Source organism: Aythya marila (genome assembly GCF_965140915.1).
Source record: "Aythya marila genome assembly, chromosome: 17".
NCBI lineage: Eukaryota > Metazoa > Chordata > Aves > Anseriformes > Anatidae > Aythya > Aythya marila.
The window spans coordinates 79,964-104,144 of record NC_139058.1 but is presented as its reverse complement, the minus strand read 5'-3'; the positions used below and the strand labels follow the sequence as shown (position 1 = coordinate 104,144).

Genomic DNA, 24,181 nt, shown 5'->3' with positions numbered 1-24,181 from the left:
GTGACACAGGAAGACAAAAAGTCCTCAAGCTGCAGATAATCATTCAATTACTTTTGGCAGGGTTGTGAGATATTTTGAATTTTACAGGTTTTCACTTGTATTTTAAGTGCACTGGTTTAAAGGCAGCAGTTTACAGTACTGCAGGTTTGATGAGCACCAAATATTTTGAAATTATTGCATCAATTAAATCCATCATCACTAATATACAAAAGAAAACAGCAGATCAAGCAAAGTCTTTCAAAGGCCTTTGGAAATGGACTTTTTGGAAGACAAGTATGAGTTTGGGAAGGAAAAAAAAAAAAAAGGATTATTTCTAAATCACCTGGATTTTAAGAAGATTGGTTCCTGTAAAATAAAAGACAATTCAGTTTCCCACTAGTGGATTGCAATCATCTTGTTGACTTCGAAGCTTCTTCTTGAAGATGGATATTGATGTGGATGGCTGGTAAAATATACTCCAGATCTCACCAGCAGCAGTAACCTCATTGGAATCTTCCATTTCATTTGCAGATGGTATTTGATGGGATCTAAGAAACATGCGTTAGTTCACAATAAGTATTAAGGTGCACAGGAAGCTACTATTATTAGTATGTTTGCATTATTGCTGCACTGATAATGCTAACGAGTTCCTCTATATCTGTGACCATATGTTTTTTTCTACCTGGTACACAGTTACATAGGTTTTTGAAGGATTTGTTGGTTGCTTTTTGGACCAAATGACAAATAAGGCATACTGTTGCTATAATAGTTGCTACCCTAATGAAAGCAATTAAATTAATATCTGTACATATTCTGTTACTAATTACTATTAATTAATGTCCTTGTATATTTAAGTTAGTTTGTAGTGTGTAAATACAACACAACATTTATGATTTGTTCAAAACTCACCCATCATTTCAGTCAATGAGTTAAATAGATGCTACCCTAGCAAACAGGGAAGTTTTTTTAAAAACATGTACTTAATTAGTATCCTATTGAGGATACAAATATGTAACATATAACTTGATTTTAAATATGACTAGTTTCACAGTATCATAATGCAGAGAAATTAAGTATACCAGAATTGGTACAGAGCTTCATACTTACTTAATGGTAATGTGGAAAAATATCTTTAAGTGCACTGGTTTAAAGGCAGCAGTTTACAGTACTGCAGGTTTGATGAGCACCAAATATTTTGAAATTATTGCATCAATTAAATCCATCATCACTAATATACAAAAGAAAACAGCAGATCAAGCAAAGAGCTTCATACTTACTTCATGGTAATGTGGAGAAATATCTTTGCCAATATGGCTGTAACACTTAGGATGAGCAGCGCGGTGAGACTATATATTGTCCACTCTGAAGAAGAAAAATGAAAACAAAAAGAAGGAGAAAGGAGAGAGGAGAGAGGAGGAGAAGAAGACAGAATGAAGAGGAGACAGAAAAAAGAGGAGGGAGGCGAGGAGAGGAGAGGAGAGGAGAGAGGAGAGGAGAGGAGAGGAGAGGAGAGGAGAGGAGAGGAGAGGAGAGGAGAGGAGAGGAGAGGAGAGGAGAGGAGAGGAGAGGAGAGGAGAGGAGAGGAGAGGAGAGGAGAGGAGAGGAGAGGAGCTCTCAGTGCATTCATTTACTTACAATTTTTAAAGTAGGTATACTGCAGAAAAGAAACACATAGCCTTTGTATGCTTTATTCAAAGCTGTAATTTGAAGACACATTAAGCCTTTAGGTAACAACTGGCAGAAACTGTGTAACTCAATCTGGAATGTTTTTTCCCATGGAGGACTACTCCCTGTAAAAAATCAATACTGCAAAAATCCAAAGCATATACCAGTAAAATTTTCTAATATATCTATGAAAGTAAACAAAACTCACTCAGGGGAAATATTAAAAAGCAGACTAAGGAATATACTAGCATATATGCTGCCAGTAGTAACTGTAATGTTTGTAAGCAGGTGGCCTAGTTTTATATCAGTAATTATGAAAGTAATCACTTTATTTTTTCCTTTCTAGAGTCTACTGAGACAGTTGATCAGTATTTGTGCTCTCCTATTTTATTACCTTATGCTGAAGTCTCTTGGGCATTGTATTTTGCATTCCAGTTTATTTTTTTTTTGGTACCATCAGGTCAAGCAGGACTTGAATAGCTTGACACAGTGTAACATCTGAACTACTTAAAAGACTGAGATTGGAGGGGAACAGATTTTAAATTATTAGATCACTTTTCATTCTGACTCCCATAGTCTCCAACCCATGCTGCATGCCGGAATGCCAGGAGTTACACTTACATCAGTATACAATTTGTCTAATTTGGGTATATGCAGCTAACATGCAGTCACATTTTTAGACTTCAGGAATGAAGACATAGCTTCAGGACTACAGAACTATTAGAGTGTGCATAGAGAGACCAAAGTCTAACTTCATCAATATGTAGAAGCAGGTGCCCAAGGTATTTTAAAGATAAATGAGACCAATAATGATATTCCGGTCTTCAGTTATTTGCAATTTAACAATCTCCTGAATGAAGGGATGTCTTGGAAAATGAGCTCAAGATACTTGACAGTTTTCAGCGACATCTCTTGAAAGACGAACCTGCTTCACTTTTGCCTAGCCCTCTCTGTAGTTTTGCTCTAGCTTTTGTGAATTGGGATAACTGGGCTGCATGTAGCATTCAGGCTAATTCCAGACTCTGTAAGTGCTTGTACTTTCTTTCAGCACCTTTTGCCACTCCTATGGTATGCCCTGGTCACTGAAACCAGTTCTAGTAAGGAGGCTGCTTTCACTTGCCATTTGGTTTTACTACTTAGACAAAGTAAGTAACAAATCAAAGTAAATAAATATCCTTCTGATATGCTTTCATTCTCAAAGACTCATTTTCACATTATTTCTAAATGATTTATACTGAGAAGTCAGTTTTGAAAAGCAATGAGATCAGTGCAATTAGTGATAATTAGACTACATGAAAATTCTTCTTCAGGCATCTATCAGTAAGAGGCACAGTGGATCAGATAAAATGGGGTAGGAGGCAAAGGTGATAATGATTCTAGATTGTGCCAAAACAAAATTTTCCTGTTTTCACATTTCCTTGTAATATTACCAGGCATGGAGCTACTAGGATGACTTGGACTGGTTGTGATGACATAAAGTATCTTTGATGACCGAGCTGCATTGATACTGAGATTTGCATGTTCATGTATCTTCTCTGAAAGTGTCTGATTCATTGTAATCTTGTTTTGATGCACACTGTCCTTCACAGCTGAAAACAAAACAGTGTGATTATATAAACAGCTTCTTAACAGATGTAATTGGGCATTACTTTGTGCTTGTAAACAGGCATATGCTTCCCTCTGGTTTACTTAGAGAACTCCAATAATCATATTATGTCTGATGCCAGAAAAATTGTGTGCTTCACCAAGCTGGGGTTCTCAGAATTTTTCTGGAAGTGAATTGTTCATCATAAGAGCAGGTACAACTCAAGGACTGAAATGTTTTTTCCTGATCTCCTGAGGACTTTATAGCTGAGTAGATTATTGGAAATAGCTGAGATGAACCAATGGTGCAGATGGACTACCATTTTTTCCCCAGCTTCTTTTCCATTTTCCAACCTGTTTTGACAGGCAGAGATGTGTAGGATTGACGTTTTGAAAACGTAAATTCTGATATTTATGACATAGATGACTAAAGTATTCCAAATTAAGAGAAATTTTAGCAGAAGCTTTTACCTACTGAACAGTGGCAACAAGATGCATTAAAAACTTGTGGACGTGAGGTTTAAATATTTTTTTTGCCACTTCAGAAATCTCCTGTGCAAATTACATGCTTTAATAACATATTGAAATGTAGAAAGAGCAAAGTTAGCTTCTTACCTTTATACCTGATAGCAAATCCTTGGGCTTGATTGATTTCATCTGAGAAAAAATACAAAATAACAAAATCCAAAGAGATGTTGAATGTGTGGGGAGGACGGTTCTTGCCATTAAAACGAGCTAGAACATGATAGGTATAGCCGTCCAGTAATTCCACCATATCTGTAGCATCTTTGATTTCAAAAAGAACAAAGCTGAAGTGGATTTGAGATGCTCCTGGGACTTGTATGGTCCAGTAACATCCTCTGCCCGTGCCATATGTGTCAGGAAAATCTGGGGAATAGATCACAGCTGTAGCAGAAGTGTAATTCCCTCCACAGGCACCAATAAGGGCTGTGAAGAACAAAGAGGAGAGGAAGAAAAATTGAAAAAGAGAAACTAGTGCAGGTTATACATTACTTATGCACAACTTTAGTACTCTTATAAGATTCTAACATTCATGTGACTTTAAGGAACATACTTGCTACCCCAAAAAAGATGGCTTTCAGACTCACATTATTGCCTGGGATACATTCATTTTGGTTCCTTACTCTGAGACCTAAGTATCAATCTGGAATATTACAACTATCCTTTGTCCTTGTCTGGTCCTTTTCCCACACCCCTAAGGGACTGGGATCAAAGCTAAATCACTGATTCATGGACTTCCCCATTTCTATAAGATAGGTAGATTAGTAATTCTCACTGTTGGCTCATTTAAATCATTTTCCAGCTTTAATGAAAAAAAAAAATCTTCACAGGATAGCTGAAGTTGGACAGGGCCTCTGGAGACTAGTTCAATTCCCCAGTTCAAAAGAGTGTCAAAGGAGAGCACTTTGTCCAGTTATGTTTTGAGTCTCCAAGGCTGGAGATTGACAGCCTCTCTGGGCAACTTTTTCCACTGTTACCCTCATCGTAAAGAAGACTTTCTTTTTGTTGATATGAAATTTCCTATACTTCAGTTTGTGTCCGTTGCCTTGTCTATTCATTAGATACCACTTAGAAGAGTGTGGCTTCATCTTTACACCTTCCCATCAGGTATTTATACACATTAACTCCCACCCCAAGCCCCAAAGCTGCCTTTTCTCAAGGCCAAATGATCCCCTCATATGAATGATGCTCTAACTCCTTAATCATCTCTGTGACCTTTTATATGTATTTTTAAGCATTTTCTCTCCTGATCTTGTCTAATTAAAGTTTGACCATACCTTCACTAAGTAACAGAAGCAAGTGACTGTTATGAAGTCTAAGGAAAAATCTTTTAGATTTGTTGCTACAATATTATCTTGAAGAGTCAAACAAGTATGTGCCCAGTGACTTTTTATAATCCTTAACAACCGTCCAGATTCCCAGTGCAAACTTATTCATCAATGAATCTAGAGAAATTCTAATGCCAACCGACTTGATGCATATATGCATGCACGTATATTTATATATATGTAGTGTGTCAGTACAGATGTGTATATATTGCGTATTTAAGGGATATATATATTTTATATTACATAATAATTTATTTCATGACCAAATTGTTTGGATCAAGCCATATCATAGCCTGAAGTTCTGAAGGATCAAAATAGAATTCCCTCTGAAAGCCTAATTAAAGCCCTGTAATAAGTGGCCTGTGAGAAAGGAAATACAGGAACTGAAGTGTTTTGATGTGTCTCAGTTTTCATAGGCTTTATGAAGAGAAAGAGCTTTGATAAATACAAATTAAAAGGGAGTTGGGGGAATGAGCAAAAGTAGAACATGTATGCCAGAAAATAAAGTGAAAACACTTCACTTTTTTCTGGAGCAAGGCCTGATCAGAACAATAAACCTCACACTTCAGTGCTGCACTATGAAAGACCCCATAGAGAAACTGAAAGAATATGAAAGAAGAATTGAAAGAATGTGAAAGATCCCAGAAGATACAAAGCCCCATAGAGAATTTGTGTTTGGCACTTACTCCAAGCTAACAGAGCTGGTGATTTAATTGAGTAGATAGAATTGCTTGAATAGATTTAATTGATAGAACTGAAATCTGACAATGAGATATCATTCGCAAAAACTTATAGGCATTGTTATATTTGGCTGTGCTGTTTGTAACTACCAAATCAGAAGGCATTCTACAAACCAGCAATATGTTGAGCATGCTAATGACTAATGCTCCACAAAGCACAGCATTCCCCATATGCAATGAAAATGCTTTCCCTCTCTCAGTTCATTCTGGTTCATACCAGAAAAAATATAACTGGTTCATACCAGTTCTTTCATTTCTGGTTCGTACCAGAAAAGACAGTGCAGGGTAACACCTTGTTGAGCCTTTGGCCATTCCAGAGAAGAAAAACTATGAAGGATACTTTTAACCATGACAAATTTGGGAGGCCAAGAGCAGAAGGAAACAAAGGATATAGCAGTATGAACCTATGTGCTACTACAATATTGAAAGCAATATACAACTCCAATACTTCTTTTCATATCTTAGGGAGAATTTGGAAGTGAGGGAGTAGAATGACTAATTCCTGCTCTAAGTGAAAAATCTTTCTGTCCTGCTTTATGGAAACCAGAGTTTTAGAGTGAGGAGGTGCTAAGTTGTGTATTCAGAGGCTGGAAAATCATGCTGCTTTTAGTTACAGAAAACTTATAACTTGACTTTAAAGGTAGCTAGAGGTAGCTAACACTGAAGGCAGTTGAGATCTGAGAAGCAGTGATATATCATTACATACTGTGGATTGTTCTAGTACCCCCAACTAAACCGGAAGCCTGTACAGCCGCCAGACAACCAAGTACTCATACTGTCGACCAGTTACATTATACAGCTGGTGCTGGTATGTTTATTGAAAAGTGTAGTAGAAAGGAGGACTTAATAATATAAGAAATGATATAATCAGTGATGATCATAACAGCAACCTAACTTGTTTGTACGTTTGCTGTACACACCTCTCAATTTCAATTGTATTATGGTGCTTTGTATTATGTAACTGGGTTACAGCAAGCCTTGTCTGGAAAGAAAAACCAGTGTTAAGTCTCCAGTATAAGAGACACTGGACCATGAGTCAGTTGCCTGAGCAAGCATCATTTCTCAGAAGATCTATTTCACATTATTAATGGAAGTGAATTTTATATGTAAGTGGAAAGTGGCTTTATTTTACACTGAATTAGGTGCTTTGCTGTTTTCTGTGCAACATTGCTTTTAAGCCCTTTCCCCTCATTTATTCAGCATTTGAAGCCTCTCCTTTGGGAAAAACCCAGCCTGTTTCAATACTTACTGTCAAAAAGAATGACTCTGCCATCCCCACCACAAGGCTGAGTATGGTCTCCAAAGCAAACACTGTTGCATTCCGTACTGGCTGCCTCCCCGTATCTCCAGTAGTCAGGATTATTTCCACAGAAACAGGCATAACCTGATTCCATGCCTGCAAACTTTGACAACAAAGATGCATAAGGAAGGGAGGGATATTTAAAGGCGTAACACCAGGAGGTTGTATGAGCAAGAAAGCTGGCAGCAGATTATGTATGCTTTGGAGAAGTATGTTAAGTCAGCAGTCAGAGGTCCCATCACAAACTGTTTTTGTTTGATCTGTTAGGATCCTACTTAAAACTAGAAAGAAAACTGGAATGGAGCACAACTAGGGCACCCTGTCAATCACAACTGCATAAGCAAACATACTTTCTTCTGGTATCCAAGTTATTACTAATTGGTTGCTTGCCCAAATTGTTCTGGATGGAGAGAAAGAGCTAGGTCTCCTGGAGTGGGAGTGAAACATTAGACCGTTTGAACATTTAAAAAAGAAGAGAAAGAAGAGAAGGAAGGAAGGAAGGAAGGAAGGAAGGAAGGAAGGAAGGAAGGAAGGAAGGAAGGAAGGAAGGAAGGAAGGGAGGGAGGGAGGGAGGGAGGGAGGGAGGGAGGGAGGGAGGGAGGAAAAGAAAGAAAGAAGGAAAGAAGGAAAGAAGGAAAGAAGGAAAGAAGGAAAGAAGGAAAGAAGGAAAGAAGGAAAGAAAGACAAAGGCAACAGAGGGCTCTAGGCATAAATGTTTTGTCTTTGAAAACATTTTGTAAATGTACATCAAATAAATCACCTTAAATTGTTGACTTCGGCAGGAACTGATGCATGTTTGGATAGTAAGTTTATTGGAGGTCTCACTGGTGCCAGTCAAAGGTGGTGGCTCTCCATGGTCTTTGTAACACCCTAGATTCCCTGGCACTGGCAAAAATAACAGACAATAGTCATTCTAAAGGTTTTCCTAAATAAACCCAAGACACTTTGTCTACCACTTTGTCTACCACCTTGTTACTAAGCAATTCCTGTTACTCTAAGCTAGATCCTTGCCTTGTTTTACAAATACGCCCAGGGATAAATGACAGGTGATAAAATGGCCTCACATCTACTTAGCAATAAACCTATAATAAAATACTCTGCAATTGGTTTCTGTAAGCTGTAGAAGTACAAACAAGATAATCGTCTGGTTCATTTCTCGTAATAGAAACAGTGGGGGGGTGAGGGGGCACTAAGTGGGTTCAGAGGTTTTGTGTTTGGGTTTTTTGCCTTTTTTTCTTTCAACTAGGATCATGTACATTCTAACAATGTAAATTAAACAATGTTTTCTGTCAAATCTTCAAAATAGTTACATTGTAGAAAATTTCTAAACATAGTATTGGAGAAAGGAAAACTAAATTGTTTTAGGATGGAGTTTGGTTAAGTTTTATGGGAGGGACTGTATATTTACATGAGATATTCATAATATTAAAAACTAAAAATCTGATATGAATTCTCACTATTTTATAGTATGTATATAGAGATTTAACATGAGCATAGCTGCTTAAGAACATAAAACAAACAACAACAGCAAAATAACACATCTATTTATACTGTTTTGATACAATGTTTTGAGTCTCCTTGATCACACTAGGCAATCATAAAGAGAGATTTTTCCATTCAGTGCATGATTTGTCTTCTATTTTTCTTTTATTGTTGCACTTTTCATCAAAACACTGAAATTTATCCATTACTCCTCGAGACAGTATGTGTGGTACAATATACTGCTGTGTTAATGGTATAACATTATTTATTTCCAGTCTAATTGTCATGTCTGCTAAAATACTTGGAATTAATAGAAATAGAAATTAGAAATAATAGAAATATATAAATAGAAATATATGAATAGCAATAGAAATGGAAATGGAAATGGAAATTAATAGACAGTTCATTTGGAAGGGACCACATCTATTCCAACTTCCTGACCACTTCAAGGCTAACCAACAATGAAAACATTATTGAGGGCATTGTCCAAATGCTTCTCGAACACTGACAGGCATGGGGCATCAACCACCTCACCAGGAAGCCTGTTCCAGTGTTGGACCACCACCCTCACGGTAAATAATTTTTTCCTAATGTCCAGTCTGAGCCTCCTGTGGCACAGCTCTGTGCTATTCCCTCATGTCCTGTCATCGGTCACCAGGAAGCAAAGACTGACACCTCCCTCTCCATTCCCCTGCTCAGGAATTTGTAGCGTAATGAGGTGTTCTCTCAGCCTTCTTTTCTCCAGACTAGACAACCAGGCATCTTCGGCCTCTCCTCATAGAGCATGCCCTCCAGCCCTTTTACCAGCTTTGATGCCCTCCTCTGGATGCTTTCAAGGACCTTAACATCCTGTTTCTACTGTGGAGACCTGAACTGTACACAATATTCAAGCTGAGGCTGCACCAAGACCAAAGATTCTCCAAACATCCTCTTACAAAAGAGATTGATTATAGTATTATAAAGAAGAATGAAAGAAATAATGCAGTTGGGACGAAAAAAAATGAAGTTTGTTTTTTTTTTTTAATAATAAGATAATGTTGCTTCAAATGTTGTTGACAAAGTAATTTTTTTTCTAAGAATGATGCAATTTCAACATTAAATGCTTGTATATATTTATGGCTTGGCTATGTCTTGCAGCAATATGCTTTTAAGTACTGTTAATTCAAGTTATAGCCTGATTTAACATACCTTTGGAAATGTTCACTTGCAGCCCCACCCCAGCTGAGTACAAACAGACAGGTAACTCCCAAAGAGCTCAGTCTTCCATACAGAACATGACTTCACTGCCCAGAAAATGCTTCCTAGTCACCAGTCTAGCACATTTTCCTAGGAGACCTTGGATTTTCAAAACCACATAGTAAATTTTTTTTTTTTTTTTTGTAAAAGGAGCTTTATTGGTGAGAATCTTCAGCCATGTCTCCAGAGGATTAATCCTCCCATGATCTCCATGCTAAGAAAACAGACTCAGCCATTTGAAAACTTCATACATTGCATACCAGTTGGGTAACATCTTAAAGCTAATTAGCCTCTTTAGTGTTCCAGTGGTATTTCAACTTTTTCATGTTTAGCTAACAAAATTAGTGTCATGGGATTTGAAATAAATAGTCATTCATGGGGAAGCATTAATCTAGCCCAGTACTGAAGAGCAGGTTCCAAGCAAATGCATAGTACTTCAAATTACTTTGATAACTAATCAACAAACTACATAACCCTGTGGATATATGCTCCACTGGGAGCTAGAAGTATTTGAGTAGCCCCACATCAAATATATGTTTAAATGATCTTCTGACCTGGGATAACACACAACATATTTTCTACTATACATGTATATATGATTTTGATGTGCTTCTTCTTCCTATGGCTACTGATGGGCTGGTCCTAAACCTGAGACACTTTGGAGTTGCTACTGACAGGTAATCAGCATAGATGGTATAAGCATTAACAGCAGAGGAAAGATTATTTATATTCTGAGCAGGCGAAAAAAGCTAACTGGCAAAAACTGGCAAAAAACTTTATATCAGACCAACAGTGACCACAAATTACTGCTTTTTCAACAATGTTTTAGTACATTAGAATAATACGTTTTCCATTCATACCATATCAAACTCAGTCAGCATGTATGTTCAGGGAGGCATTACACCATAAATCCAAAAGAAGGCAGTGTACATTTTATGTGGAGCAACTTTGCAGAAAAGGCCCTGGAGGTTCCGATAGACAGGGAGCTGAATATGACCAAGAGTGTACTGGGCAGCAAAGAAGGTCTGCAGCATCCTGGTCTGTATTAAGATGAGCACAGACAGAGATCAAGAAAAGCGATATACATGTTCTCTGAGGACTCATGGCTGCCTTTTTTTTTTATTTTGTTTATATCCACTCCATCAGACAAGACATCAAGAAAAAGAGAGGAAGAAAAAGAAAGTCTAAGCTCCTACTGGGGCAACCACTGTCTTCTGCATTTATGACCATCTATTCTCAGCTAACATTGCTAAGTTCTATACGTGTGCAGAATACATCTCTGAATTAAGCATTTCATGTTAAATATTAGTGAACAAGACATATGATAAAATCACGGTCTATGAAAATGTTTTAACTGTAGATTCCTAATTGTTACAGTGAATCACTGTATGCAAATGTCTCGAGATAATAATAAAGGAGCTTCATATTGTTGGCATTGTACTGGTATTATGTAGATATAGCTTATAGGTACATTATACTCCAGATACTTGTATTTTCTAGTAGTAAACATAATAATGTAAAAGAAGCTTATATGAGATAATTTTTTTTCTTCTCTAGAATTTTCAAATGGGCTTTCTTTACACAATTGCTTTTTTGCTCTACCATAAGACCCAGTTTTGTTTTATGTGCTCCACAAGTTAGTTTTGATGGTCCTATGATTTATCATCATGCCTACTGAAAACAGAAAATATGGTAAAGCATAAAAGTTTTTTTTGACTCACACAACTTCATTAACCATAAGGTTTGTATTAAGACTTGGAAGGACTTGCAGTGTACAGTTTGCTCTAAGTTGCTGTAATTCCTTTCTCTAGTATCCTGTTTCAGTGCACTGCTTGAAGCAGCTGCTGCTGGTCAAAAGGACATTTTGTAAATATAAGTCTGGATTATCTTTGCAAGTAAATGTCCAAATTTAAATCCTCAGTTCCCCACCACAGAGAAAATGATTAAGGCTTGTTTTAAAAGGATTCTTTGTGTAGAACAAATGAAGTGGAGAGAATTTGCCTTTCAGCTTTTTTACTGGTGACATATCCAGAGATTTTGCAAAATTTGTGGTCTTTAAAGAAATACAAATTCTTTAATTTGAGACCAAAACAAATGTATTCATTATGAGGATCATGCCTCTTAGATAAGACTTTGTAACTTAGAAAATGATAGTAAGATGTCCTCTGAACAATGAGCATCAGAGTGTCAAACAATTTTGTGTTACTTAAATTAGATACTTAATCTGCATTTAAGTCTAGGTAAAAGTCAACTGATAGGGTCACACTTACATATAAGTTTGCCTAACTTGAAGATGTGAATCATTTGCTCACATTCACAAAAAGAAAAAAACTGTGGACAAAATAATAAGAATAATAAAAAAATCACTTTAGATCTATTTTGCTTTGTTTGCTTTTGTTTCCTTAACTTCAAGTAAGAAATGTACTTCTTTGATTCAGAAGTATCCTTACATAAAGACAACTTCTCTGATAATTAACAGCATACACATAAATGATCTCAGAAGTAGAGCAGAGAGAGCAAGTAAAGGCATTAATGATTAGACTCAGTGAAACATTAAGCTACGGTTGCTAATATTTAGGCATATGTTAAAAATGTGATTCTTAGGAATTTATCCTGGAGCCTTCAGGAATAAAAATTTGGGAATATATTGACATGAACCATGGAAAAAGAAATAGATTTTAGACAAGTTAAGTAATACCGTATATTAATAATATTAAATTCTGGAAGGAGTGTTCAGGTGAATAGCGTATGAATTATCTGTTAAAAAAAAAAAAAAAAGAAAGAAAAAAGGAACAGAGTTATGTTTCTGGATTAACAGCAATTCTAAGTATATGCACCTGAAAGAACCAGAATTCTAGTATAGCTAACAAATACCCATCTTTTTCCTGTGTCACTCCTACTGTCCTTATTTCTTTTCAACAATTCTGTTTGTGGTTTGTTACACACATTAAACTAATGCCATTCATTTTACAAATGACTTGCAAATGATGGAGACATATGTATCTTTTTGAAAAATTAATTAATCATTTCCTATTAATTTTTCTCCTCTATACTTTACTAAATGAATGGCCTATTTCTATGGGTTCAGAAAACTAGCAGTACTTCATAAGTTTTGAGTGATTCTCTGTCTTGTATTTTAATATAAATAATATAAGCCAGTAATTCTGAGAGGAGATGAAGAACATAGCAATGGAGGGACAACTATACTGTAACCTTGTCATTAACTCTAGAGATGTTAAAAATACTGCTTAGTTTGCAAATGAAAATAAGCTGATTGGTCTTGGAAAATCACTACCCACTGCTGTATAACTGCCAGTCTCTGTTGTGCAGAGATGTGGGCCTAAAATAATTATGTGGTTCTCTTACTTCGGCAGGATGGAATCTCACAGTATTTCCAGTATATTCCATCCTCATGCTCTGCAATGTAGCACCACGGGCTGACATCTCCATCAGGGTTCCTGGGAGAGAAAAACTGAGAAAGTGAGTGAAAAATCAAATGTTTTAAAAGATTGTATTAAATATATTAAACCTGAGTGTCACCACTATTTTTTGTTCTAATGCCTACTGAATATTTAACCTGTTGAACTTACATGCCAAGAAAAATGAAAAAGCTGACAGGATGTTCAAATAACTTTGGTTATTACAGTATGCAGCAAGCATAAAAGGCTAGTGATGTGTAAAATACAACTTTTTTTTTTTTTTTTCTTTAACTCTGAAAGGTGCAGAGCTATTTCTGGACAGTACTGACAGAGAGGAAGATTTTCAGCACCATGTCCTGTGTACAGGTTCCTTAGACTCCTAAACTTGATTTCCGCCTCGGTACAAAATAGTTCAGAAGCCATCTTTCTGTGTATAAGGACAAAAACATTTATCTGATAAAGTTTTGAGGAGGATTGTGGTCTGAGGAAGTTCTGAGGAAGAACTTCTTGAGTTCTTGAGGCAGGTGATTGTCATGAGTGATTCCCTGCTGATAAGTATGGAGGCATCCATCTGCCAACCTGACCTCTTGTCAGGAGAGGCTTGTTCCTTAAAGGGGCTTGGATAAGAGACATCATGGAAAGCCTGCCAAAGCTTGTCCATGAGTCAGATTATTACCCTCTGCTGCTTTTCCATTTAGGTGCTAATAACACCAAAGGTAAGTTAGAAAACATCAAGCAGGGCATGGTGGTCAAGGGTCTGGGAGCCCAGGTCATTTTTTCCTCAGTACTTCCAGTGAGGGTGAAGGATGGGAAGAGGTCAAGACAGATATTCCAAGTTAACTGGATGCACCACTGGTGTTGGCAACAGGGATTTGGCTTCTACAACCCTGGAACCCTGCTTGAAGATCAAGAACTGATAAGGAGAGATGGGCTCCACCTCACTAGGAGGGGCACATGTGTCTTTGCTAACAGGTTGGCCTGTTAAGAAGGTAAGAAGGGCTTATCTTATCTGGTAAGAAGGGCTTTAAATTAGGAAAGATGGGGCAAGGGGAGAATTACAGGGATGGGATAGGCAGCAATAAGTGGCTCAAGTCAGGATGTCTCCAGTGGGTGCATGCAGCCATGGAAGTGAGTGCAGGACATGACTATGAAGGATCCTCATGCACCCTTCTGGGAAACCTGTAGGGTTGATCACCTCCCTGAAATACTTGTATAGCAATGCACATAGCTTGGGGAATAAACAGGATGAATTGGAGATCTGTGTGAAATTGCAAAGCTACAATCTCATTACAATTATAGAAACATGGTGGGATAGCTCACGACTAGAATTCTGTCATGGAGGGCTACATGGTTGTTAGGAAAGACAGGCCAGGAAGACAAGGTGGTGAAGTTTCAGTTTACGTGAGAGCAACTGGAATGAATTGAGCTCTGCCTAGGGGTAGATGAAGAGCAGGTTGAGAGCTTATGAGTAACGATTAAAGGGCAGGATACCATGGCTGATACTGTTGTAGGAGTTCACTACAGACCAGCTCATCAGGAAGAGGAAGTAGATGAAGCCTTCTACAGACAGCTGGAAGTAGCCTCAAAATCACAGGACCTGGTTCTCATGAGGGGTTTCAACCACCCTGATGTCTGCTGGAAAGACTGTACAGCTATGCACAAACAGTTCAGGAGTTCCTGCAGAGCACTGATGATAACTTTTTGATACAGGTAGTCGAGGAGCCAACAATGAGAGGTGTGCTGCTGGATCTTGTGCTTACAAACAGAGAAGGACTGGTTGGAGATGTGGAGGTTGTGGGCAGTCTTGGCTGCAGTGACCATGAGATGGTGGAGTTCAGGATGTTGTGAAGAGGAAGCAGGGCAAGAAGTAGCAACCTTGGACTTCAGGAGAGCCAGCTTTGGCCTCTTCAGGAATCTACTTGGAGGAATCCCATAGGTTAGGGCCCCAGAAGGAAAGGGGGTCCAAGAGAGCTGGTCAGTATACAAGCATCACTTCCTCCAAGGTCAAGATCTATGTATTCCTATGAGCAAAATGCAAGCAAAGGGGGCAGAAGACCTGCTTGGATTTGGCTCCTATATCCTGAAGTTCTTACATAGGTTTCATTTTGAATTCTATCCATAGTAATTGAGGACTTCTCTAGAATGCAAGGAGACGAGAGTGCCATGGTTTGAAAAGGTATTGTAACCTCTGACAGTTGAATTTTTAATGTCTAATACAAGCTCTGAGTCATTGAACAGTTTGTGCTGATAATTTTTAGTGACTATATAACTTTCTCTAATGCAAAACTCTTGAGACATACTGTATAACAGAACCACATTTGTGTGTGAGGACAAAAACTATAATGTTCCAGAGACTCATTAATGCCTTTTTACTACTTTCTTGGATCAGGGTTTGTTTGTTTGTTTGTTGTTTTTTAGTTATCTCCACCTTATCTTTAGTCTTTCTCCATTGTGCCAAATTACAGATTGGATATATGATATGGACTGTGGGTGAGAGCTGGCTTTAAAAATATTATTCTACTAATAGTGCTTGTGTGCTCAACCAAAGATCCAGGGTACTAATTACAAAAGAAAACAAAATCTGTTAGATATTAATGGTTATTACATTCTTCACTATTTGACGGGAAGTTTTCTAATTTTGTGTCAGCTGTTTAAAGTAAAACTGGGTATATAGGCAACATTAGTAGCAATGAGATATTCCTTACCTGCAGTAGTTATGCTCTCCAAGCCCTCCCTCCCCATTGGGATATTTCAAAGTATTATATGGATGCTCAAAGGTCTCATTCCAAAAAAGACAAGGTTTCCCTGCGTATTGGGAGGTCTGGTTCTGAGTGCCACGATAGTCAGCTCCATTTGCTGTATAACATTCTGGGAAGAAATGGAAATGGAAAAAGAGAGAAAAAATGTATGCAGGCTTAGCGTTTGGTTGTTCTCCCCTTATGCTCCACCCCACCTCCAAGAACCCAGTTTCCTTTCAATTAACATGTTTCCTGCATTGTATAGGCAACTAAAGATGTTGCTTGAGATTTACATTTTCTCAAACACCTATTGAAGGGATTATGATTTTCTTATTTTTACTAAACAATGTATAAGACATCCTGGTTAGGGATGAAGAGTGACTAAGACAATTAAAATACATTTTCTGAGTGAGCAAATTACATTTTGTACTGTTTTCTCTGTGTTTTACTAGTTAGGCTGATTGTGTAACTTGTTAATTTTCCAAAAAGAAAAGTAGCTGATGTTTTCAGTCTGCCACTTATCAGCATATTGCCCAAATCGCATTCTAGTTTAACTAAATTTGTGAATACATGTAAATTATAAAGTGAACGATTTTGTAGGCATGGATCTTGCAAACATTTATTTCCTGATTTAGAAAAATTCTCATGCATTTTTCCTCTGGACTGAATTTCAATTGAAAGGGAGCTCCTTCTATACAATACAAACATCATACTCTGATCTGCACAGAAGCATTTGCATTCAGATTAGAATTTACAAGTCAATTTTGCTTCACTCATGTTTTCTCCTATTCATGACTGTTTTCCTAGCTTCATAATATTCAGTAAGTTAGAAATCAAAGCAGAGAATGATTTTCTAGTCATGAAATACACTATCCACTTTTCAGCTGAACTACAAATCTCTTGCTGCATGGCTTTGCTTTGTCTTAATAATGATATCTTCTGATCAAATCAATATTCAAAAACATGCATATTTTTACTTTCTACTAAAAACAGAAAACATTGTTGGACTGTTGCCCTGTAAAGGTGACTGACTACTGGAACAGGTTGCCCAGAGAGGCAGTGGATTCTCCCTCCTTGGAGATATTCAAAAAACATCCTGTGTCCAGGGAAACCTGCTTTAAGTGACCTTGCCTGAACCAAGGGTTTGGACAAGATGACCTACAGAGGTCCCTTCCAACATCAACCATTATGTGATTCTTTGATCACCTTCCAGAAGTAACCACTGTAAACAAGTCAATCCTATTTATAATTAATCCTTGGTAACATTTGTCATCCATGCATTTATTTAAAACTAGTATTAAAATACAACTTTCCATTACATAATAAAAATTGCTGTGTTACACTGCTGTAACCATTTCTTTGTACTGTGTAGCATTATTGGGGAAAGTCAGAAACACCTCTTACTAACTACAGGCTGGGCAACATTCTGTTTTATTTGATAGCATTTTCTCTTTTTATCTAATTCTCTCTCATGTAACAGCTGCATATATATTCTACTCTACTGCCCTGAAGGAAAGGGAGAGTGTTCTGCTGTTGTACTATTCCTGAAGTGGTATCTGCTCATCTCAGGTGTCCTCGTCAGGTGTCCCAAATCATCTCAGGTGTCTCAGGTGTCCCTCACAAAAGAGGGCTAGAAAGACCCTTAAAAATGTGGTTGCAGATGAATGAGGAAACAACTTATCTTAGTCATATTAATCTGTATGCTTTTATTTTTATATTTTATTTTTCATTTAGAAATACTGTAGCAGAAGGGAAAATATATTATTAAAACCATGCCTTTGAAATCAGTTTAATTTGGGCTCACATATATAAAAATGGTGTAATTATAATTATTTCACAGTTTTGTTGAGCAGAAAATTAAAGCTGATGTTTTTGTGCCTTCAGTGTGCATTTTCATGCCTAGGCAAGTTAGAATTTCTTTAAAATGAAACTTTATTGCTGAGGATATATAGAAAACATGTATGCACAGCTATTAATGGATACTGATACCATCTCTGGATAGAAAGCTATCTAATCTAGCAAAACCAAGCTTCAGGTTAATACTTATCCTTACTTTAATTTACCTGACCTCATCAGCCATGCAGGTGAGCTACATACATTTACTTCAAAAGGCAAATCTGCATTTCTGGTATTTGGGTCACCACAGACATTTTTATAAACATGAAAAAACTTTCAAAGTCACCACATTGTTGCTACTTTCTTCAATAATTCTCTTGGTTTGCCATAAATGTCAAAGTTTTTCTATGCCATAGAAAAATAAATAGCTGAAAAATATAAACTGATGAATTTGACAGAAAAGGGAGGAAAACATAATCAAACTGGACAAACTAAATAATGTACAGTATAAAGATGCAGTTGTGAGGAGTGATAAACACAGCCAGAAAATATATCTTCTTCAGTGCTATTACTTTTTTTTTTTTTTCTTTTCAAATCTCAACTAGAAGCAATATGTACTAACATATACTCAGAAATGTGAGGAATGCTACAATACCTGAATGTAATGTAGCACACAGACTAAACTGAAGTTAACATCAAACCATTTGAGGCTCTGCTAAGACTGGCCCGTGCTTTAAATTGAAGTAGCAACTGCCTTTCATTTTCATGTTCAGCAATCTTTCTTATTTTTTTGAAGTGTTGTTCTTCAAACTTCATTTCACTAGTACTTTAAGGATATTGTATGAAAGGAAGAGTCAGAGTTTGCTTCATTCCTTTTAGCTATAGTGTTCTGTTCTCAAGATAACAGGTATCTGTAACAGTGCTTCCTTTGTTTCTTTGCCTGGCTAAGACATTTGGGGAAAATGAGCCAGCTGAGCTGCAGTGGAGCTCCCCTGGTTTTGTTGATATTTTTGTTAGATGTGGAAATAGGAGTGAGTTGATCAGTTATCCCAGAAAACCTGAAATTAAACCTGTGTTTTAAATTATGGCATTTAGCAATTGTTATCAAATGAAATACATACTTTTTTTTCACTTTTTTTTTTTTTTTTTTTTTTTTTTTTTTTTTTCTTAGAGGTAATCTGGTAGGAAGTTTTCATTTAGTTAAGGATTGATAATAGTTATTTTGCCAAAGCACTGACATACAAATTTTTCAAGTAAGCTTTGTCATTCCAAAAAAAAATCCACAAAAACACAAAAAACAAGCAAACAAAAAAACACCTCAGTCCTACTCTCTTTTACCTTAAACAATCATCTTTGAGATCTACTGAGATATACCTTGTGTGTTTTTCTATAAAATCCTGAGTAACATTGCTCCAGATCCCTCAGCGTATTCAGTGTCTCGGCTGTAAATAGCTGAGTTCTTCCATTTAGCATACATAGCAATTTCTCTGTATGTTCTGCATGACAGCCAAGACACTACCTTAGAGATCTCACTATGAAATTAATATTCAGTGTAGTAAAGGTGAGAAGTGAATGTATTACCTGCAGGCTGTACTTTCAAGACAAAAGCCTTAAGAGATTCTAAAGAAGAGCAGGTTAGAAACTTTGTCCTTATTTTTGTCTCACACTACTGCTGCAATGATTCTGTGAAAAGACAGTCTTAAAAGGTCAGACAGATATGTCTGCACAAAACTAATCCAAATGAGATCATCTAAATGAAACAGTCAGGAAAGTGTGGATTTAACAGTATTAGTAAAAACAGTTGGGCTTACTCAAATTACCTGATTTATGTTTGGTAGATTATGATCATACAGAAAAAAGGGGAAACAAACAAACAGCATGAAAGGACCGGAGTGTCATTGTGGTTGACAGATTTGTCATGATTCCTGTTCATGCACCCAAGGCTCAGTTTAAATCACCCTTCCAACCATAAACCTATATTAAATCACCAGATTTTTTAGAAAGTACACAGAGAAAGCTGTGACAAGTCAAAGTTTGAAGTCTACAGACTTCTTGTATTTCTAAGATGCTAGTCAGCTGGGTTTCAGACAATATCTGAAGTACAAGCTTGTGTCAAATCCATAATTAAAACCGAAGTGTCCATGATGATTTCACTCTATTAATACCTAATGACCCTGTTGCATCTACTGTATGGTGGAGAAATCTGCCAACAGCAGTAAGCAAAGACAGACCCATTGCAGAGGTTTTATTCATGAAAAGCTGAAAGGTTTTAACAGGTCCTGTTCAGGATAATGTTTATGAGACTCAGTGAGAAAACATGAACTGCAGTATGCTGTCAGGACTGTTTTTTTCCCCAATACATCTGGTGCCATGATTGACATAAAAATAACCTTTTTTCAAATGAATACTTAGACTAGGTAAGTACATTTTGAATGGCAACTGCTAGAAACAAAAAGCAGAAAATAAGCCTGGGGATGGTTGTCTACCATGAGTGAATGCTCAGTGTGAGATACAGGTTCACAATTAGTTTTATTAGAGCCAGATCAACATTTGGAAGATCAAACAGCAGCTGTAGTAGAAATTTTTTCCATCTGTCTCAGTTTCTTCTTCTTCAGTGTAGGGACCTTACAATGATCATTTATGCCTTTGTTACTTTGGAACTGTATGACTGCCTGCACTCCACATGGGCACCACTTTAAAATCATTTGCAAAATTAAGGTAGTGCAGAATATAACAGACCGACTGTTACAGTGAATGAACCACTACTGATAAAACCTTGAAATTTCTGAGTCTCTATTAGCTTCCAATGATTTTCTAAGATGGACATACAAATATTGGCCTTAATCTCTGAAGTCCTTGATAGCAAGAAGCCCGGTTACCTGAGAAATTGTATACATGTATTTCATGCCTCATCATGATTGATGGAAATAGTACAAACACTTTAGTTTCGTCTGCAGTCTTCTTAGTATGAATGAGAGGAAAAGTAAAGAAAATGGCTACTCAAGCACCCTTTCTCTTCTGGCTAAGAAATAGGAAATCTCTGATCATTCCTCAAAGTCCATCACTTCTCAAAAACATATATTTAGTAATATCACAAATTGCAGACTGAAGAGATGGAGACTCAGGATGGTTTAAATGACATCTTAGAGTACACTTGTAAGTTTGGGGTGCATACATAACTTTCCTGGGAGACTGAAAAGTCAGAATAACAAGCTCATTATTATTTCACTGAAAAAAAAAAAAAAGTTACTGGATTTATTTGCTTGCTTTAAGTTCTGGAAGCTATTTAGAGTGCTAACTAGTGGCAGGAGACATTAAAGGTTAACAATTATCAACTGAAAACTAGCCTACACAGGCCAGAAATTATCCTACCAGTAACAGTCAAAAAAGAAGCAAGGTTTTATTTTAATAATCTGCAGATAAAAGAATAAGGAAAGGTAAATTAAAATGGCTGCTATTTAAGTATTAGGTCTCATTACAGTGGCATGATAGCCACTTTGAATGTTCTGGGAGGCTTGAGCAAGAAATAAAGATACCTATAATTTACATGGATAAGAATATGGAACCAAAGGTGCCAGGCCTGATAATGACTAGGTATCAGTTGCTTGATGCATTTGTTTTAATAGTGGGTTAAGAAGAGTTTTAGGACATTTCCATTCTACCAAACTGTTCTAGTTCTTGTGGGAATCTGCAATTTGAGCACTCCTCCTTAAATGAAAGCACTCTATCTAGGTGCAGATGGCAACAGTTACAGGCACTAACCAGATGCTGCAGTCTCTAATTTGATTGAAAGGGTATAATTAGACAGCAGAAACACTTCAATGAGAAAGCAATGCACAGAGGAAAGGACAGAAACCACTTAACTGATGCCAAGATACCCCTGCAGTAACAGAGGCAGGGGCCCACAGATGGAAAGGGCAGAACACCCAAATTACCTTCCTCTGATGAGAGCATTTTTGTTTCCTTATGGATATGTGAGTAGAGATTCTATTATCATAGGTTGCCACAGTTCTTCATGTGGGAACACTGATTAAAACCAGAAGAAGCTTCAGGAGATCAAAAAGACAAATATGGCTTCTGTGGTCATTATTAAAAATATTTTTAGGAGTGCAATGGTCTTCTCTGAAATGCAGTTTTATCAATTTAAACAAATGTTCATTTGAATATTTTCATATGAATGATTGGTCTGAAAAATCTTATTCTAAATTATGTTATGATGTAAAATAAATGAATCTGGGTTGTATAAAACAGTTTTATACCTCCCCAGCTGAAAAATTAGTGTACTATTTTTAGATTTCAATACTTTGCTATTAAAATTAATACAAATGTAAAAAAAAAAAAAAAAAAATCCTTATAAAATCTACCAGACTAGGATAAATATACTGTAACAGGGGAAACAAACAAACAAACAAATAAAAAACAGCAGACATGAACTACAGAAAAAACACAGGAAGGAATGATCTTTGTTTAAAATTGCGATTTTCAAAATTGCTAGAAAATAACTCCTCATTTGTTCAGTCAGCTACTATAAGTCTGATACGATGCTACAAGAGCACTCATCTGAAAATTTCTTCTATGCAGTATAGGATCATTCTGTACATAGTTTAAAAATCTCTCTCAAGCTACTTAGCCACACAGACATATACCAATAACCTTTTGAGGTCCTCAACTGCAATAAAATAATCTTATTTAGCATTGGTCCAAAGCAGACAGTAGTTACAGTGAATACTCACCTGACATTTGATCAAACCTTTTCTTAAGTATCCATCTGCACAGTAAATATGAGACTGGGAATGTACAGATTTGCAGTTCCATGCTTGTGCTCCCTGGCAGTGAATGAGTTGTTATAAGCGAGCTTGCTATTCTTGGGAAAATTTGATTACTAACCTTCAATCTAAGCACTTTTTCATCACACTTGCCTTTTTTTTTTTTTTTTTTAATCTGAAAATATGCTATCTGAATGGCCAGTTGGAGCAAGCAAATTAGGATATGAGCATGAGCAGCTCATTACTTCTAATTCTTAAAAGTATGTATTTTGCACATGTTCTTTTCTTCTTTTTTTTTTTTCTTTTTTTTTTTCTTTTTAAATTTGTACAATACAAACATGCTATATTAGTCACAACTTTGTAGCTGTTGGCTGGTTCTCAGCAGCAAGATAATATAAACACACTTGCTTGGCTTGTGATTCTTTATCACTGGAAGTTAGAATGTATGATGTAGCCCCAGAGGAATTTCTGTTCCTTAATACACGCATTTGTTTTCTTTGTGAAATTTTAAAACTGTTGTTCCACCGTCAAGCATGGCAGACTGAATCCCTCCAGAAATTTTACCAGCATGGGCTATAACCACTGTGCGGATGGAGGGAGTGGTAAATTGCACAACCACTATGGTGTGATACGACAAAGAATGCAAATTTTGCAGCTGGCAGCATGAAATCACTGCCTTCTTCCCACTTCTTTGGATCCACCCTACTGAAATCCATTCACATAACTGTGGGCTTTGAGTTACACTCTATGCATGTACAAGCATGATATGCTGAAGTATCTGGACTGACTATTTCACTTTGTATCCGTCTGGTTAGAAATATTTTTTGGATATTTACATGACAACTGCTCCAGGCATATCAAGTGGAACTGTTTAACTGTATCAGTGAGACATAGGCAGATAAAAATCACAAGAGATACGAGGTTTGTAAGACAAGACTGAAACAGCAGTTTAAAAGGACAGACTCAGCTGGGAAGGACAAGGACATAGTGATCCACTATTGCTAAACAGAAAGATAACAGAGAAAGGAAGATAACAGAGAAAAGAAGAGAAGACTGACAATCATATAAATTTCTGACTGGGAAATTAAGTGAACAATATAAATACAGAAACTAAAAGCGACAACATATTGCACTGAGTATGTAGAATAATATTTGTTCAATGAAACTAACGTGACCCAGATTTCAATTTCTTTGCCTTTGTAATACAACTATCACCAAATTCAGACAATCCTTTAATGTTAGGCAATCCACTACCCACCTCTAATTTCTGATTCACTTGACAAATGTGGTGCTTCTGAAGTTTGAATGCTGCAAATTTCATAATTTGAATTAATAGAAACTGTTAGACATCACACAGTGAAGCACAAACACTGTGAAAAGTAGCTCAGTACTATATGCAAAAAATGATAGTTAACTCACTGTGGTCAATACAAGCCATTTTTCATAAGGCAATTCCAGAAATTAAAGATTCTCCCTGTCTTAGGAAATGATGGTGTGATGCAATCTGTATTTTGTATGCATCTTTTACAATAAATGTATGAAGACATGCATTCAATAAAAACAAACAAATAAATAAATAAAAGAGC

General features: G+C 36.7%; 1 protein-coding gene across 1 annotated transcript in view; it reads right to left on the bottom strand.

The window, feature by feature from the left end:
• KREMEN1 (kringle containing transmembrane protein 1) overlaps positions 1-24,181 on the bottom strand; it is a 62,369-nt gene that overhangs the window by 7,540 nt on the left and 30,648 nt on the right. The window contains exons 18-25 of the mRNA XM_082774394.1: positions 15,961-16,123; positions 13,203-13,294; positions 7,879-8,003; positions 7,068-7,221; positions 3,844-4,176; positions 3,075-3,233; positions 1,257-1,341; positions 323-527 (exon numbers count right to left, since the gene is read on the bottom strand). Of these exons, the coding sequence (XP_082630520.1) occupies positions 365-527; positions 1,257-1,341; positions 3,075-3,233; positions 3,844-4,176; positions 7,068-7,221; positions 7,879-8,003; positions 13,203-13,294; positions 15,961-16,123 (1,274 nt within the window). The 3' untranslated portion in view covers positions 323-364. The remainder of the gene's footprint in view (positions 1-322; positions 528-1,256; positions 1,342-3,074; positions 3,234-3,843; positions 4,177-7,067; positions 7,222-7,878; positions 8,004-13,202; positions 13,295-15,960; positions 16,124-24,181) is intronic.